At 40.0% G+C, this 12587-nt stretch overlaps 1 protein-coding gene across 2 annotated transcripts in view; it reads right to left on the bottom strand.

Moving 5' to 3' along the window:
* SNX25 (sorting nexin 25) overlaps window positions 1–12587 on the bottom strand; it is a 95099-nt gene that overhangs the window by 22769 nt on the left and 59743 nt on the right. For both annotated transcript variants that reach the window (XM_079779397.1, XM_079779396.1), the window contains exons 7-10: window positions 9515–9696; window positions 6746–6877; window positions 5538–5810; window positions 2710–2874 (exon numbers count right to left, since the gene is read on the bottom strand). In XM_079779397.1, coding sequence (XP_079635523.1) covers window positions 2710–2874; window positions 5538–5810; window positions 6746–6877; window positions 9515–9696 — 752 coding nt within the window. The remainder of the gene's footprint in view (window positions 1–2709; window positions 2875–5537; window positions 5811–6745; window positions 6878–9514; window positions 9697–12587) is intronic.

Genomic DNA, 12587 nt, shown 5'->3' with positions numbered 1-12587 from the left:
TTCCTCTCTGAAATCAATAAAGACATATATTTTTTAAAAAATGGATCAAAGATCTAAACATAAAGTTAAAACTACAAAATTCTTAGAAGAAAACATGGGGAAAAGCTTCATAACTTTTAATTGGTAATAATTTCTTGGCTATGACACCAAAGGCACAGGCAACAAAAGAAAATATAGAATTTGTCCACCATCCAGAACTGAAATATCATTGCTGTTATGAACACATAAACAACTGTTGGACATAGAAACCGAGACTCAAAAGAACTGTTGGCCCAGAAAGAAACTCACTATAGACTGATTCATTTGCCTCTCAGCATAACTATTATTGCTTGTCTCATTTTCGGTTCCTATAAGTGTATTTCTAGTATCACATGAGCTCACTCATCTAGGGGAAAAGATGAACAACATAGACTGAAGAACAAGAACAGCATCGATCAGACTGTCAGACCTCAGAGGGAAGGTAGGGGAGGGTGGGGACAAGGGAGATAGATCAACCAAAGGACTTGTGTGCTTGCATATAAGCCTAACCAGTGATCACGGACAACAGGGGGAGGGAGGCATGCGTGTGGGGGGGTTTGGGAAGGGAACGGGGGGAGGGGGTTGATGACAAATATGTGATACCTTAATCAATAAAGTAATTAAAAGAAAAGAAAATATAGAAAAATTAGACTTCATAAAAAATAAACTTTTGGGCAAAGAACACTATTAACACAGTTAAAAGACAGTCAACAGAATGGAAGAATATATTTGCAAATCACATATCTGATAGGCGATTAATATCCAGAACATACAGAGAACTCCTAAAACTCAACAACAACAAAAATAAACAACCTGATTAAAAAATGGGCTAAGGACTTGAATAAACATTTCTTCAAAGAAGATATATGAATGGCCAAAAAGTACATGAAAAGATACTCAACATCACTAGTCATTAGGGAAATGCAAAACAAAACCAGAGTGAGATAACACCTCACACCCATTATGATTGTTATTATTAAAAACATGTACACACACACACACACACACACACATAGACACACACACACACACTCACAAACCCAACAGAAAATAAGAAGTATTGGTGAGGATACAGAGAAATCAGAATCCTATGTATGGTGGTAAGATAAAATGGTGCAGTGGGACAGTATGGAGATTCCTCAAAAAATTAAGAAGCAAAATTAACATATATCCCAGCAATTACAGCTCTGGGTATACACCCAAAAGAACTGGGGGGGAAAAAAAAGGATCTCAAAGAGATATTTGTACACCCATGATTATGGCAGCATTAGTCACAATAGCCCAAAGTGGAAGCAAACAAAGTATTAAGCTACAGATGGATGGATAAACAAAACATGGTATACACATACAATGAAATATTATTGAGCTTTATAAAGGAAGGAAATTCTGACACATAGTAATATGTGAATGAACCTTGAAGACATTATGCTAACTGAAACAAGCCAGTTGCAAAAGGAAGAATACTGTATGATTCCACGGACGTGAGGTACTTGGACTAGTTAAGTTCATAACAGAGAGACAATGGTGGTGGCCGAGGCTGGGGAAGGAGCGATGGGAGTTAGTGTTTAGTGGGTACAGAGCTGCAATTCTGCAAGAGGAAGTGAGTTCTGAAGATGGATCATGGTGACAGTTTCACAGCAACGTGAGTGTATTTCACATTAACCTGTACATTTTAAAATGGTTAAAATGGTGAAATTTAATGTCATGCTTATTTTCTACAATTTTTAAAAAATAAATTTTTAAAAAATTGTTATGTTTACCATCTCCTTGGATCTCTTCTATGAGAAAACATGTAGGGTTATATAACGTAGTTTGAGGACAGCAGCTTTGCCCCAAACCCTCCTCAACATGCAGTCTACGAGGACCCCTTCCTTCCTCAGAAACCCCGCAGGAAGCCTCCGGCCGGGCCAGCGTCCCGCACTTTGCCACCGGTCAGGGCTGGCACTATCTGCCTCATTTTCATCGGACTATGTTTTGGGTCCACATTCGGCATGTTTGCTCCCGAAGAGCAGGTGGCAGATTCTATATTTCACTGATTCTTCACAGTGACCATCATTCATTTACTCATCACTTATGTCTCCGAGCACACATGCAGCAAGTGCCAGAGATCAGGTTAGCAGACCGAAGGGTGTCAGCCGCACCTCTGTTAGAGAGACCTCCTTGGTGGATTCCAATGAGGCATGAACCCAAGGCAAAAGGCCACACCGCCTCCGGGGTGTGACAAATGCCAATTAGTGAGATGCTGTTTACATTTTTAAACTTACAAATTCTGTTGGCTTTTAGCAAAATAATTTATTTCTTGCATAATTTGGTGAGGGTCTCTATATTTTACTTGCACCATTTATAAGTAAGTAAAAAAAAAAAGGTAAAGATTGGCCTTGAGCAGTTAACTCACTTGCAGAAATGACCTTGGTTCAAGGGAAAGCTTTGCCCCTCCCCCAAAGGTACTGCAGGCAAGCCAGTCCAGGGAACACTTACAGATGACAGTGGGGAAAGAAACCCAAATCACGAAAGAGTAAAAACAAGTACTTTCCTAATTCTTACTAGAAGCAAAATAATAACAATAATAGAACTTAAAATAAAATTCTTTTTAAAGAAACTGTGGCACCTCTCAGCATAAACTGAAAACTACTATTTATCACATTTAAAAATGGAAACATTGAAAGACAACCTTGAAAGCGAAAGAGTTACCTTCTTGTCAGGTTTTGGTGCATTTTGAATAGAATTTAGAGCTTGCCTTTTATATTCAAGTTTCTCGTTTAGTTCTCGTAGTTTGTTTACAGCAAAACTGGCTTGTTCGTTAGTCTGACTGGTGCCTTCATCCACAGCTTCCTCAGCAGCCTCATCTCCCAGGCTCTGGAGGAGGAAGGCACAGAGCCACTGAGTCATACAAAGACGGACTATTCCGTAATTATTACCTATCAGACAGGCACTACATCAGAACAATGCACTGCCCAAGTACCAGGCTCCACTAAGGAAAAATCTACAGTACGAAGTCTAGAAGCAGACTGCTTTTTCTCCGTAAAGTGAAAAATTAAAGTATTTGGAACCAAAGAATTGGTGTTCAGAATTGCAATGAGAAAAAAAGGGGGGGGGGGGAACATTTACTATCCTAGGGAAAGGAAAATGATTCCACACCATTCTTTCCCAAATGGTTCACCAAAGGGAACGTGCATGGAACAAGGGGAGGCAACAGAGCTATCTTCCCAGCTCAACCGCCATGTCCTGTGCCTCATCTTGGACAGACACAGGTCTGGATTCCTTTTGGTGTCCTAAGAATATTGTGGAAAAACTCATGCAAGTCTCTCTAAAATAAAATTTCCAAATTCCTACTAGCAAAAGTACTTCCTGTATACACTTTGTTTAGTCCTTCTCTTGAAATTTATAAAATTTATAAATCATTACGTCGATTATTTACTAGTAAAATGGTTAGCATTTGAAAGTGACTTAAAGTTCACAAAGAACTATATAACTTGGAATAATCTGGCAAGATTACTCAAGGGCCTGTTAATTAGATTCATGAGCAGCAACATCAGGACACTGAAAAGAACTGCTGAGAACTATCTTCAGGTTTATTTACTCCTTAACTTTCTTCCAGAGTTTTTTCTTCTAACTATTATGAATTGTAACAGGGTATTAAATTTTTTTCAAAGAAAAATAAGGTATTATAATCATAGCAAGCCAAGCTGCTTTCATTTCTGTAGTTTCTTTCTAATCCTGTCCACAGTATATCTATTATGACATAATTTTACACCTGTACACACTTGAGTGGGTATTCTGCCTTTTCCCATAACATATTTTGAGGGTATTACAGTCTTCAAAATTGTAATTTATGTCCGCATGGTACTTTCTGAATTGAAATTCAACTGAGGCAGATGCTACTGCTGCTCCTCTATGAGTTGATTTTGCACTTTTGCTCTCCCAGATGTATTAAACTCCACTGTGCATCAACTTTTTTCTCATTTTTAGCTATGTTCTAGGATAAGTTTGCAGATAAATTTGATTATTGAAACCAAGAGTAGGAACTATCAAAACATCAGTAATACATAATACCCCCTTTTCAATCCTAGGTGAAGTTGGACATTTTTTAATGTTTTTTTTACTATTACTTTTCTTATCAAGTGTCAGTTGAAGTCCTTATTCAATTTATCTGTTGGGTATTAATGTTTTTATTAATTTGAATAACCTTATTTGCATATTAACCATTTTAACTTTTAGGTAGAGAGATAGCACAGTTAAAACAAACTGGCCTGCCCTAGCCAGTTTGGCTCAGTGGACAGAGTGTTGGTCGTGGACTGAAGGGTCACAGGTTTGATTCTGGTCAAGGGCAAGTACCTTGGTTGCAGGATCAAGTCCTGGTCCTGGTCAGGGTGTGTGAAGGAGTCGACCAATTTATGTGTCTCTTTTACATCAATGTTTCTCTCTCTCTGTCTCTCCCCTCCTCCCTTGAAAAATATTCTTGGGTGAGGATTAACAAACAAACAAACAAACTGGCCTGTCTTATAAAGAAAATGCAATGAGTAATGAGTTTTGGACCGAAGAGCTTAGTGGTTTTGTACACCGAAAATGTAAATAACCACAAACTTTTTTTTAAAAAGCCTGGCCCAGCAAGTATGGCTCAGTGGTTGAGCATCCACCTGTGACCCAGGAGGTCATGGTTCATAGGTGGACATTTGGTTAGGGCACATGCCTGGGTTGCAGGCTCGATCCCCAGTAGTAGGGGGCATGTAGGAGGCAGCCAATCAATGATTCTCTCTCATTGATGTTTCTATCTCTTTCTCCCTCTCCATTCTTCTCTCTGAAATCAATAAAAACATGTGTTTTTTAAAAAGCCTGAATGAATGAATTTAACAATAGTTCAGAGATGCCAGATTCTAATATTATCAAGTGCAAGTACTTGATCTTCAGGGCTTGAGATACAGTGAACTGGGAAGAATCAAGATAAATGATAATCTTTCTATGTAAGAAGACTCTAAAACACATTTTTTCTTTGTACCTTCACAAAACTTAAAGCTCACTGATAATATAAGTCATTGATAGTGAATGGATAGCCGCTGGGGCTAAACAGAACGACCTAGTACACTAACTGAAATCAGACTTCAGGTATGGAGAGCAAGGTTCCTTCCAGAACATCTTCATTTCACCTGATTTTCTTAACTCCAATATTTCCCATGACTCCTCTCACATTCTCTTCCTCTCCTTATTTTTTCTCCAGCCTTTGTCTCAAACAGCCCACCTCACAGATTTTCAGGAGTCAAACCAGGGTGTGTCTCAGGCAGGCATAGGCAGGGAGGTCTCTGACACAATGTTGGAAAATGGTAGCCAGTTGGTCAGAAGGACAAAGACAGACACATGTAAAGCCACAAGCAACATGGTAATTCAACTTGAAGTTCTACTGAAATTCCTGTATGTTAAAAGGTGGAGGTGCACCCCAAATCTGGCTTATACAACATGTGCTCACCTAATCATATTCAACGTTTACGCACTGAGAAGGAAGCAGAAAGTCTAATGGGACTCACCGCTTCATCCTTGTTAGAAGTCAACTGTGAGGCATGTGTTTCTTCCTCTTTTGTGGTCATTTTCTCATACAGGTCACTGACAATAAACGAAGGATAATACCTGTCCTTCAGGGCCTCATAAACCTCTCCCTGGATTTTGAAGAACACTTCAATACCTTTATTTCCTACAAGACACTGCTGGATCTCTTTGTAAAGGGATTTTTCCACAGATATTTCTTTGCTCTCCACAAAGAAATTCTGGTAAATTTCACCAACTAACTGTGGGATTTCATTCTGAAAAGACAGGAAGAGAATGAGGAAGGTAAGAAATATCACCTCTGAGAATTCTTCTCTTCTGCCTTCTCTGTGCTTTCAAGGGGGAGGCAGGCACTGAGAATGCACACTGGTAGCCAGGGTGGGCCCAAGGCTTTGTGCACATTCAGGGCCAAGGGGGGAGTGTCAGACATTGAACACAACAGCGGTTCCTTAAAATGAACACTTCACGTTGGACCGTTAACAGGTGGCATTCAATTCCAGCAACACTCACGTAAAGTAAAAATGAGTAATTTAATGTACACAGTGCTCTTTGTGCTTCTTTTAATAAGCCCCACAAAATATATGTATATATATTATACATAATATTAAGTATATTTATAGATATGTCCATACATATATATTTCATATTCTTGAATTTAATTCTTAAATATATATTGAGAAATTGCCAAGTACAAAACACAATGCTTATTGTTGGGCTTTTCACTGTAACCAAAATTTTTTTCTGTGTTCCATACCTCAATCATATTTTAAATAAAATAAAAGGAGAACAATCATTAGCATAAAATATGCACATTATATTAAAAATAACAAGGTTATAAGGTTGAGTTATAGGTGACAAGACCAAATTTATTATAACAGCAACGTGGGTATGCACATGCCGTTATATAATGTGTCAAAAAGGAAGTACCTGAAACTGAATTCACTATTTTGGTACTTTTATAAATCCTTTTTTCCCTTTGATTACACATTCAAAAACATCTTTTGTTAAAAAAAAAAGAAGCTAATTTTTATTTATCATTATGGGCTAAAACATAATGCCAATATTATATTTGGTTAAAATGTTCTTTTCATGTATTCTTATCTTACAGTTTCACTGAGAAACACAGACAAACTGCCTAGCATACACGTTTTTATCAGCTAGTGATTAATATTCCTTAGTCTAAATATATTACCTTATTAGCATTCTTTAAATATTCCACAGACTCCCAAAAGCCAATCAGAGCTCTCTTGTCCATTCTTTCCATGTACATTCGGAAGTGCTCTCGGTAGAAAGTATTGGCCAAGATATCTTCAAATTGAAGAATCTATTAAGAGAATTTAAGAAAAAGCTCTTAAAAACAAAATTTTAAATATCAGTTTGCTTTAACTTCCAATGGATTAATTCAGGGGGGAAAAAAATGCCTCACTGTTTTAAGGTCATAGTCAATGTAATACTTAGTCAATGTAGTACTTCTCTCACCCTCTTAAATTTTAAATGGTAAAAGTTTACTGAATATTCAAAATGCACATATTCAATAAATACCAATTTTCTATTAATCATTCATTCGTTCAGCACAAAATCTATTTGGCATCAACTCTGTTATCAGGCACACTTCTAGGAAATGAAATAGACATAATCCTGCCCTACTGGATGTACTGCTGAAAGTAATAGATGCCAACAATAGAAAAATTCAAGAGAAATGTATTAAAGACCAGGAAGCCTGAGTGTAATAATTTGGTATTTTTGCTTTCCATTCTATTTTTATATAGCTGAGCAAATCTACAAATTATTTTATATTTTGCCCTTTTTGTTTAGAGTATCACATTCATTTAAAACTATTTTATAAGTATCATTTAATTAATCCATAATATTCCATTGTATGGATATCCCAAATTACCCCTTTATTATTCTGCATGCTTACAGTAAAAGAAAAAGCATTAGTTGAAGACTCCATGGGAACGATCGTAAGCATGGACTGCTGTGATATGAGAAAGCAGATGACCTTCATTATAATTCATAACTCAATGAACTAGGAGAAATGCCCCAAATTAATTTAGAAGGAATTTAAGTCCCATATTCTTGGTTATTAATGAGGTTTTTTAAATGGCATCTAAGTATAACTCAAATGCAATGAAAAGAAAACATTTTAAGATTCTTAATATTGTGATGGTATTTTCAGAAATGTTACCAAGTGCATGTGGTCAATGAATATTCAACTATTCTGCCAATAGTAACCCTCAATCTGTTCTGTGGGCAGAAAGGGACATTTTTTCTAACAACTTCTGGTAACTAATTAAAAAGATGGCCATCCCTTGCTACAGACCACTAATAATTAGTTCCCATAAATACTCCAGACCATTAGTATTTAGTTAGTTTACTCACTCTGGGAGACTGTAGCACGTAGCTTTACTTTATGTAAACCGTACTGGCGATACACTCTGAAGTATAAATCCTGACTGTCCATGCTCCTGAGAGGTTAGAAGGAACCCACACCACCTATGGCTATGGAGGACAGGTCACTCAGAGAGCCACTGATTTTTAATATAGGGAGGAGTTGAGCAGGAAGGACGTTCAACAAATTCTAAGGAAGGCTTCCCAGCATAAGTTCACTCAGATCAAATGATGCCCCAGTTGGATACAAATTCACGTATTTGCAAAATTAAGTCCAAAAATATCTAAACTATTCCATTGTTAGATTAAATTCTTTCTACGTTCAGTCCCCAAAGTGCAAACATATCCAAATAAATTAGGGTAAGTATATCTCAAGTAGGATTACTAAAACATCTGATGTACCCTCATCTCTTGGCTGATAGATGAGCCAAGTTCTCTACCCCATTTGTTCTTTCCTTCTCTGGAGACCCGCATGAGCATTTCACTGTGTGACACCTACACCACCGGGGTTTGCATCCTGCCTCTGCCACTTTCTAGGCCCACGAGCTCTGTTCCTCCACCACTCGGAGCCTCAGTTTCCTCATCTGTAGGATGAGGATAGCACCGCCTACTTTATGGGTTGCTGTGAGACTTATAACAGCTGCTGTGTATCGCAACCGACAACAAAAACTAATCCGAAAAAGCCTGAACCAGGACTTTGGCTAAGACAGACAAGACAATGATGGGTGGCAAAAAACAAGGTAGCCAAGAGGTCGCTTTCTAGGTGAGTAAGCGTGGGAGAAAGAATTAAATCAGTGGGGTCGAGAGGCTACAAAGAGCACCAGGAAACTCTTGTGGATGATGAAGATGCTGGCTACCTTAATTGTGATGATTTCATAAGTATATACATGTGTCAAAATTTCTTTGTACACACTTTAAATAAAAGTGTGTCATTATACCTTAATAAAGCTGTTTTTAAAAATGAGTATTCCATTAAGCCTTGATAATAGAATTGCAGATAACGTGCAAAACGTTTATACTAAGGACATTAGAGTACTTTTCTATCTATAGATTGCTGGATTTGATTTGCCAAAATATTGTTAAGGAATTTTCTATTTTCTGTTGGGTCATGATGGATATTGGTTAGTAGTTTGGGTTTTTTTTTCTTCTTGTAACGTTTTTCCCCTCCACTTATTAAACAGGTGTAGTTAAGATTGATTTTATCTCTGCCTTAAAATGGTTAACAGAATTCATTAGTGAAATGATGAGCCTGAAGTTTTTTTTGTGGGAAGGTTTTAAATTATGCTCCTCTAGGATTGTGGGAGGGGAAAGGGAGGATGGGAAAACACACACAGGCATGCGCGCACACACATACATCCACCCCATGCCTACCTATCATGCCTATTACCATTCCCGGAAGTCAATGACACCAGGTAATACAGCTCTTCACTCATAAAAGCAAACACGTGAGTCCATATTCTGGAACATATGCCTTCAGTTAAATACCAGAAAGTTAAAAGGCTGTATCTCTGATTCCACCAGTGTTCATAACGAACGTGAAATGGTCAAAACAAGAGACTGGAAGTTCTACCTTCTGGCTCTGAGGCCCTTCCCCCTCATCCAGGGCCCCGTCCTCCTGCTGGTCGTAGTCGGGGCCGCCCAGCATCCTGATTCTCTTCTCGCACTGCTTCTTCGCCACCGTCAGCTGGTTGATGTACCTTTTCATGTTCCTGGCCCTCAGGAGGTCAGCTTTCATCGCAGCAGTTTCTTTACCTGGCATGGGAGGGATGGACAGTGCCCGGTCAGAGCCTGAGGTGAGAGGGAACGCAACAACTCTGAACCAGGTTACTGTCAGGTGCGGGGCATTTGAACAACGGTGGGTACTAAAGAACAGGATGGGATAGGACGGAATAAGAGAGAATTCATGCTACACATACGCTTACTCTCAACAGAAATACCATTAATTTTTAACTATGTCACTGACAAATCTTAGTGTAAACCATTTTACAAACCTCCTCTGTCAACACACACTCACAAACCGATCCGCATGTTCGCATGGATATACAGTTAACCCCTGAACAACGCGGTTCGAACTGTAGGGGTCTACTCATATGTGGATGTTTTACAATGGTTTAATTCCTTAAGTTGATGTTATAAAATTTAAAGTAAAAGCAAAAAACTCACGCAAAATTCATTTTTAAAAACGACTAAGCATTGAGCACTACCTTGTGGAAAATGGCCTGCTTTGCCTACGCAATCTGAAGCAGGGCTGGGGTGGAGGGAAGGCTTTTGTTAGTCTTGTGTGTGTTTTAATGGGACAGAAGTGAGCGGGTTTGAATGCTGATGAGAAAGGAGCACTAGGGGAGAAGGAGAGGTGACAGGCGGGGATGGAACCCAGAGACAGGTGCAGACTGGCTGTGGGGAAGCCGCCTCCACTGCATAACCAGAATGGATGAAGCTGAAGCAGCTCCCCACGTGGACTCCGTTTTCTTGGCGGAGAGAGTGAGGTTACCTGCTTAGAGGGAGGTGAGTAAGAGTGAGGGTCAGAGGCCTGCAGGAGCGGAAAGTGAAATTCGCGGTGGAGAGCGGGAGAGCAGGCTCACTGCAGAAACCCCTGAGACGGCTGGGCAGTGCCCGGCCTGGGTGAGCCGTACACACAGGTGCTCCCAGGCAGGGCAGCTCACCCCCGGAGGCGAGTCCTCAGGTACTTGGCTGAGACTGGAACCCCCCCAATAAAAGAAGGGGGTCTGTGCTTTGTTTCTTGGTGCCCCTCAAAGTACAGAGTAAGAAACGTTTTCTTTCTCGGCTGCAGACCTCCAATTCCCCAGGGTGATCATTCCCTCTCACGTCCACTTAGTCAGTTTCTACAAATGCTTAAAACAGGACCCCGCAGGCCCTACAGACTAACTGAAAAAACTCAGACAAGCACCACAGAGGATGTTATCTTCCAGAAGCAGCTTTTCCAGGATTAGCACAGGGCCGCCGCCACCGGCAGGCCACTAGATGGCGGGGCAGGAGGGCCTGGCAGATACTGTAAGACGTTTCCCCACAGGGTGCTCAGATCTTTCATTTGACGTCCACATGGTTACTCAGCTGGTCCTGTGCTTGGCTGCCAGCGAAGAACTCGGGAATGCAGCTTTCATCTCACCGGGAACACTAGTATCGCACAGCCTCCCCATGGGAAGATCAGGGTGACAAGAGTCCACCCCCAGATTAGTCTATGCAAACTAGGAAACGCTGTGTGTGCCTCTAGAGAAAGAGATGCTTGGAATAGCTAATCTTTCAGGAATTTAAAAATTTAGTTTTAAACATATATCCTTAAAAATCAAAATTTTGTGCATAGCATTTAAATTACCCTAAGATTGGGGATAAAAAATGCTTTTTACAAAATAAACCTAGAACGTATTTTAATTTGGGGTGAAAAGAGGCTAATAAAGAGACATACATGGAAAAAACTGAACACATTTACCAACAATCAAATTCTTCTAGGAAAGCTGTAAAAGCCTTTTACAAATACAAAAACTAGAAGCAGATTCCAAAGAAAAGGGAGAATAAAAGAGAATAAACCTTCCTCTAAACCCAGCTGCAGGGCAGAGAATATTCTGGTGTTCTACTTGAATGTCTCCTGCTCCCGTGAATGCCTTCTGTTTGTTAAAGAGCAATCCTATGCCATTGTGTGGGCATAAGCTTGTAGCTAACAAATGAAACAGCAGCCTGTTGCTTACAAAATTCTGTTCATTTTTGCCTCAGAAAATTAATGCCATGTTCAGGGCTAAATGGCTAACATGGCCTCGTGTAGCCCATGTGCCTGCCGTGTAAAAATCCTTTTGATGAAAATGAATACATGTCTTTGTGACCTAAAAACCCATTTAGCCAAGAAATATTCAAGACAAGAAATGTATAGACAAGTGGGTATGCGGCGACGAGTGTGGCCCGGCTGGCTCAGGACAGATTCATGTGGCTATTTCTCGGTAAGGCCTTACGTTACACGGTGCAATGTGAAAAAATGATCAACCATACAACACGGAATCTAGCTTTCAAAAGAAGGCCAAGATGATACACAGTGGCCGGTGAAACTGGATGGCAGTGGCTCTCTAATTGGTGCCAAGATGAACACACAAGCGATACAATATTCTAAAACTATTTATACATATAAAAACCTAAGTGACCGTTCAACCGTCCGACCGGTAGCTATGACACGCACTGACCACCAGGGGGCAGACACTCAATATACAGGCATAGAAACATGGAACAGACTGATAAATCTCGGAGGAAAGGGGGTGGGGGAAGGGCAGGAAGAGATTAACCAAAGATCTTATATGCATAGTAGAGGCCTGGTGCACGGATTCGTGCGCTGGTGGGGTCCCTTGGCCTGGCCTGTGGGGATCAGGCCAAAACTGGCTCTCCGACATCCCCCAAGGGGTCCTGGACTGCGAGAGGGCACAGGCCAAGCCAAGGGACCTTGCTGGTGCACGAATCTGTGCACCGGGCTTCTAGTTAATTATAAATGTTTACTGTTTCTTCTCCTAGATTGTCTAGATTCTACTGAGGTCAAAGCAAAAGGAAATGGATTCATTTGGGTTCATTTGCTGCAAAGGACACTTGGATTAGACATTAGGGTAACCCTGCTACAGACATTGGCTATAAGGACATCCCAGCAGACC

The sequence above is a fragment of the Cnephaeus nilssonii genome (genome assembly GCF_951640355.1).
Source record: "Cnephaeus nilssonii genome assembly, chromosome: 8".
In the NCBI taxonomy this organism is placed as follows: Eukaryota; Metazoa; Chordata; class Mammalia; order Chiroptera; family Vespertilionidae; genus Cnephaeus; species Cnephaeus nilssonii.
This window is presented reverse-complemented; position numbering and strand designations above follow the sequence as displayed.